The 6,471-nt window shown below is 44.5% G+C and overlaps 1 protein-coding gene across 14 annotated transcripts in view; it reads left to right on the top strand.

Moving 5' to 3' along the window:
* The first annotated feature begins 667 nt into the window (after nt 1-667).
* The window catches only part of LOC121269875 (transducin-like enhancer protein 3), a 161,079-nt gene continuing 155,275 nt past the window's right edge, over nt 668-6,471 (top strand). For all 14 annotated transcript variants that reach the window (XM_041174913.1, XM_041174918.1, XM_041174915.1 and 11 more), the window contains exons 1-4: nt 668-1,807; nt 2,043-2,140; nt 2,469-2,532; nt 3,145-3,189. In XM_041174913.1, the coding sequence (XP_041030847.1) occupies nt 1,784-1,807; nt 2,043-2,140; nt 2,469-2,532; nt 3,145-3,189 (231 nt within the window). In that variant the 5' untranslated portion in view covers nt 668-1,783. The remainder of the gene's footprint in view (nt 1,808-2,042; nt 2,141-2,468; nt 2,533-3,144; nt 3,190-6,471) is intronic.

Here is a 6,471-nt window from a genome sequence, read left to right on the forward strand (position 1 = left end):
ACTTTTATATATCTGCATGTGGGCGACTGTTCAAATTGGCTGCGCTCCCTTTCAAAAGGCATCTTATGATTAACATTTGCTAAGTATCGACTGTCACCGGAGTTGATGGGATTTGCAGTGATGTGATCATCAGTTTTTATTAATGTTTTTCTACAGAATAAAAGAAACAAAAAATGTGGCTGCTTCAGATTTTCTGCCTCTCTCTCTCTCTCCCCCCCCCCCCCCCCCCCTCCACATATCCTTTTACCACATGGTACTGACAGATTGTTTGAGCTGTTGGGGGAAAGACATTCAAAACTAATTAAGCAGCATTCCAGTCGCTATTTGCAAGCACTAGGCAGAATCAAAGGCATTTGTCAGCGCCGCAGCCACGGCTGCCCCCACGTGGGTTTGATGGACAGCTCGTAGAGAGCAGACGGAGGGGCGGCTCCCGGGGGCGGCTGTGATTGACAGGGACGGGGGCCGGCGACCAATGGCGGAGCGGGACGCGGGGCGGGCGGCAGCGGATTGGCCGGCGGCGCGGGAGGCTCGGCCCCGCCCCTCCCCCTCCTCCTCTTTCCCAGGCGCACGGGACCCCACGTGGGGTGCGGAGCTCGCTGATTGGCCGGGCGAGCTTGCGGAACGTTGGTTACTTTCCACCCAAATATGGTCAAGGCTCTCGCGGCAGTTTCGGAGGAAAAGAAAGGAGGGGGCTCAGTATTACAGAGAGAGAGAGAGAGAGAGAGAAGGAGGGGGGGAAGCCGCGTGGTGTGGATTGTGTGTCTGTCTGTGTGTGGCATTCACTCTGATCGCTTGCAATTTGCAGAGACCCCTCGATCTTTTGCTGCGGGAGCACAAACAGCAACAACAACAACAACAAAAGAGTTGCAAAATATTACCAATCGGTGGAGGAAAAGGGAAATCGCCTTGGAATCGTGTCAATTGCAACACAGCAACAACATCGCCGTGCTGAACTTAATTGAAGATTACTGCAATTTTCTTTTTTTTTGTCGTCGTCCTCCTCCTCCTCCTCCACCTCTACACCGTTCCGATCGCGGGAAAGGGAAAGAAGCCACCATGATCTCTCCGGCAGTCCGTGTCCGTGTGGGATTTGCTGCTCCTTTGGAACTCCGAGGCTACTGTCTTTGCTACTGAACGTTCGATTTTCGAATCTCCGCCGGGAGCCGGCGTTCCAAACGCGGTCTCCGGGTTCCAAAATCCCGGGTCAAAGTTCCAAATTCCAGCCCGCACGTTCCAAAGTGGACGCCAGCTCCGATTTTTTTCTCTCCCTCTCTCTATCTATATAGATATATATCCCGGCACGGTTGTGTCTGCATTGTCTTGATCAAACTGATCTACGACTTTATTATTTTTTGTTTGAATGATATGCCCGTGTGTCTGTCTTGAAAGAGGAGCTGCTGCTGATTTTCTTACACATTTATATATATATATATTATATCTGGTTCGTCGGACACCGAGACGCCGCTGACTGTGTGCCATGATCTGCTTTTATCCAGAGTGTGTTGGAGCCCCTCTTGTTTTATAGCACAAAGGGACTTCTTTTTTTAAAAAAAACCCTCGCCTCCAGCCGGAGAGGACTTACTGCTTTGTTCTGTAGCACTGGGAGTGGTTCTGATCCTGAGCGGCGTGGCGGTGGACTCTTTTTACAGCTGTTTTTTTTCTCTCTGTGTGGGGTTACATTTTTTGCCGATCGATCGCTGGACTTGTGTATCTCTTCTGTGTCGTGTGTTTCCTTCCCTTGTATCCCTCCCCTTTCCCTAACCGGGGATACATTGTTTAAGAGATGTATCCTCAAGGCAGGCACCCGGTAAGTGTGTTTCCCTCTTGTTTCATTTTCGCTACGAACAAGCCTTTTTATAACTTGAATAGCCCGAGTTTGCCGTGTTTCTTTTCTGAGTAACTGTATCGAGCAAATGTATTGGTTGGTTTCTTTTTTTTTGTTGTTTGCCAGCGTCAAAGTGGATTTGATGTTTGCCCATTCTGTGATGGGGTGGTGGGGGGGTTTGTCCCTCGTTTTAAGAAAAATTCTGCTGTACTTGCAGGCTCCCCATCAACCTGCCCAACCGTTCAAATTCACCGTGGCGGAATCGTGCGACCGGATCAAAGAGGAATTTCAGTTCTTACAAGCGCAGTATCACAGGTGAGTAAAGCGTTTCACATATTGAGGCTGGGGAGTTTGTTCAGAGAGATCAGAATGTGTACAATTCCCCTATTCTCGCTCGGCCTCTCCCCTTGTATTCACAATTCATTAAGTTATAGGGCGACTGTATTTTAGTGATAATATTGAGCAATCAGGCCAATCAGCTATTTATTTGCCTTGTGTAGGTTAGTACAGTCATGTAAACAAGCTTTTAAATTATTCAGAGCGTGTGATGTAAATTCATTGTTTGGTTAATGTGTTGACATAGTCTCGGTTCCCTGAACCCCTTGAAATTGATACTTTTTCCTCCATGGCTTCTTTCATTCAGTTTAAAAATGGAATGTGATAAACTCGCAAACGAGAAAACCGAGATGCAGCGTCACTATGTTATGGTAAGTGTGTTCTCTCTCTGTCTCTCTCGCTGCTATGTTTTTGTATTAATCCACGTTAACATTTCCCAGTTAATTTGTCAGCTATCATTAAGAGCTGATTCAAAATGGGACATGCTGCAGCCACTGAAACACATCAAGTCTGGTTTTACCAATCCTTTTTAAGTATTAAGGCCTAATGATCCTAGAGATTTTGAAATGCACAACTGACGCTAAGACTTAATGCATTTAAGTTAGCATCTAGCGTTGATTACTAATAGTTAATTTCTTTTGTACTGGGGCACTGTGTTAGTTGCTGAACACTCAGCACTGTTTTTATGTGACTATCTGGATTATTTTAAAAAAAATAAAGTAAACGGGGTGTACACGTATGGTCTGTGAGCCAGCAATTTACCACTTCCGTGGCTACAGCTGTTTGTTAAGAATTTAAGATAAAGTCCAGGCAGTTGAGATGAAAACCCAGAGTCTTAAAAACAAATTGGGTACAAAGAAATTAATGGCACATGAAGGACGGAAATCGTCAAGTAGGAAATAAGAGGCCAGTTTGATTTGCAGGGAGATTTTTTAAATATTCCAGAATGTAAATTAATGTGCTTTTGACTCTTACTGTTTCAGTATTACGAGATGTCTTATGGGCTGAATATTGAAATGCACAAGCAGGTAAGTGTGCAGTTGGGAAATATGTCACTTGTTTGGTGGGGGGGAGGAGGTGGAGTGTGGAGGGGAGTTGCTGTAACTCGTGTTTTGGTTGTTACAGTACATAAAACAAATTCACTTGTTCCCACAGATTACTCTTTTGGCTATATCCTGTTTTTGCGGGGGGGGGAGTGAAATTTTGGGTTTGTTGTAAATAGTTGTGGATTTAAAATGTGTTTTGAGTTGTGGGTGGCATTTCCACATTCTGCCACGAGTTGGTGCTGTAAACTGTTACTTCTGACTGGCACACAGCTTTACTTTTTACAGAGAGCACATTCTGAAATGCTCCTTTTCAAACATCTGTCAGTCTCTGGTTCCCAAATATCTCTCCACAGCATTATGTGTTACTAATTAGAAGTAACATGAAACTTGGGTAATCTGTCAGGAACTTAAAGGGACAGGGTTCCTTTTGTTGCATCTCGCAGACAGGCTTTTGAAGAGATCAGTGCTCCCACCCCCTCCCCTGTATTTTCTTCCCGACTAAGGCTTCAGTTCTCCTTTCAATGTCAAAGCCATTTAAAATTAATGAGAGGATGTTCCATGAATAAAAGGGTAAACCAGGTTTTTTTTTCCCTTAGGACAATTGTAATTGGCCTTTCCTCTGTCCTCTTCAAAGGGGAAATGCATTGTTTTTTTTAAGAACTTTTTTTGGATGGTACTTGTGGAATCGCACTCCAGTGCTGAGTTGACACTGTGAGACCAAGAGGAGAGAGAGAGGGACAACTGGGGTATCCTAAGGCAAACTCATTTGAACGATCTTAGTTTTAATGGAAGTTGGTGCTTTGCTTTGTTTAAATGGGGACGTGTCCCACTCGTTCCGGCCTTGCTGAGCAGACATTTGGCAACATTCAGGCATTTGTTCAGTCACCTTCTTCCCGACTCCCAACAACACAGAAACACTTAAAAGCAGCTCCTCAAGTTTGTCAGGTCATATTTGCTCTGATTAATGCCTGCATGGTTTCTGTTTAGAACATGTGTTTGGGGGTGTGATTGTGCAAAGCAGGCATTGGGCACGGAATGGGGGGGTGGGCGTTTTAAAGTTTGGTTTTAATCCTGAGTACCTCCAGGGAGTTTGTTAAAGTGGTGGCAGATTTTATTTATCTCCCTGTGACAATTTATAAAATAGTAATTGCAGTGATGCTATCCCAGTCAGCTCGGGGTGGGGTTGGTTGGTTGGGTGGGTGGGGTTGTTCAGTGACCTCTTCAATTCCTTGTCAGTTCACTGTTAGTGAAACGCTTGTGCAGTGTCTCCAAAAGCTGGCTCTGAAGGGCATGGTGGATTTCAGAAAACAGTCAATCAGATATTTTGAATTTTGCCCGTATCTCTGCCTTGCCTCCTGTGCTACACATTTATTGTCATTTTATATTTGTCCTGAGTTTTCTGTGCTTTCCCACCTAGCTTTTTCATAATGCTTCTACCTCTGGCACTGAGCGCCAATGACTTCAAAGGGAGAAATACAAGGGCAAGTGTTGGAATGTGATGTGCTGAGCAGATCAGATCATATCTAGATGGGGAGGGGCTCTCTGGCTGTGGGAGTGAAGATACAGTACTCAGATCACTCCAGACTGTTTTGACTACTGACCTGTGGCCTTTCAGAGCAGCAAGTGAAGAGTTGCAGGATTGGGTGATGTACAAACAAGCTGTTTGGAGGTGTTGATGATGACTCCTTCAGCCTATAGATCTCTGGGCTGAAAATTTAGAACCACAGGAGACACGTTGCACTATTGGATGTACCATCTTTCTAACAAGATGTTAAACCGATGCCCTGCCAGTCCATACAGGTGGATGTAAAAGGTCCGACGAGAAAATTGTATTTTGAAGAAGAGGGGAATTCTCCGTGACCTGGCCAGAATTTCTCTTTACCACCACCGCAACATCATTCTAGGCAGTGGGGGGCAAGAGATTATCTGGTACAATTGCGTTACAAGAAAATTGCTGCCTGTAAATTGGCTTCTGCGTTTCCTACACCAGTGACTCCACTTAAAAAAGTACTTCATTGGCTTTTGTTAGTTGCTGACATTGTGAAAAACGCTCTATCAGTGCGAGTTCTGGTTAATCCCTGCATAGCTGCAGTTTGTCGATGTTTCTTGTGTACACTGATTCCTGCTCTGGTTTACTGACCCATGTGCACTTCCAAAAGAGGAATGATTAGATAGCGAGAGGTGGAACACTACTGTTTTCCTGGGATGTGAGGTTAGATGTAGGATTCCTTAAGTGAGTTCTGTTAGTTCAGCACAGATCATTGACCTGTGTCTGTTGGGGCTCAGTTTCTGACTGTCTAAGTTCACTGATCCCTTGCCACAGATTCCTCATTGTAACTATGTGAATAACAAAGGAAGAAAGAATTGCATTTTGTACAGCATTTTTCACCTCGGTACATCAATGAATTACTTATGAAGTAACCAATTCAAGGCAAAATAAATGACTAGTTAATCTGCTTTTAGTGATTGTGAGTTGAGGGATAGATATTGCCCAGGACACCAGTCTCGTCCTCTTCAAAATAGTATCATGGGATCTTTATGTTTACTCAAAAAGATACAGTGTCTCGGTTTAACTTCTCATCTGAAAGTCTTGCATGCCTGGCAGTGCAGCACTCCTTCAGCACTGTACTGAAAGTGTCCGTCTGAATTATGTGTTCAGATCTCTGGGATGGGACTTGGACCCACAACTGACAGGGTGGTAGTGTAGTGGTAATGTTTCTAGACTAGTAATCCAGAGGCCTGGACTAATGCTTCGGAGACAAGTGTTCAAATTTCCCATGTAACTGGAAGAATTTAAACTTGACTAATTTTAAATAATCTGGATTAAAATGCTAGCCTCGTTAGTAATGACCACAAAACTCCATCGTAACCCATCTGATTCACTAACATCCTTCAGGGAAGGAATCTGTCATCCTTGCCCGGTCTGGCCTACATGTAGCCCCAGACTCTCAGCAATGTGCTTGACTCCTAGCTGCTCCCTGAAATAGCTGAGCGAGACTGGGTTGGAGACAGGTTTGTCAGCACCTGCTTAAGGGCAGTTGGGGGGTGGATAGCAAATGCTGACCTTGCTGTGAACCCTCATCCCAAAAATGAAATTTATGTATATTTTTTTTAAAAACCTGACTCAGAGCCAAGGCTGGGATTTATTTATTCAAATTAAAATGGAAATGGTGAAACTTGTAGCATTGAGCTAAAGATTTCTGCTGATTGACGATGGTCAAGTACAATGACTGGGAGAATTGTGCCTCTGAAGTTGATGACTGC

Source organism: Carcharodon carcharias, chromosome 26 (genome assembly GCF_017639515.1).
Source record: "Carcharodon carcharias isolate sCarCar2 chromosome 26, sCarCar2.pri, whole genome shotgun sequence".
NCBI classification, from domain to species: Eukaryota; Metazoa; Chordata; class Chondrichthyes; order Lamniformes; family Lamnidae; genus Carcharodon; species Carcharodon carcharias.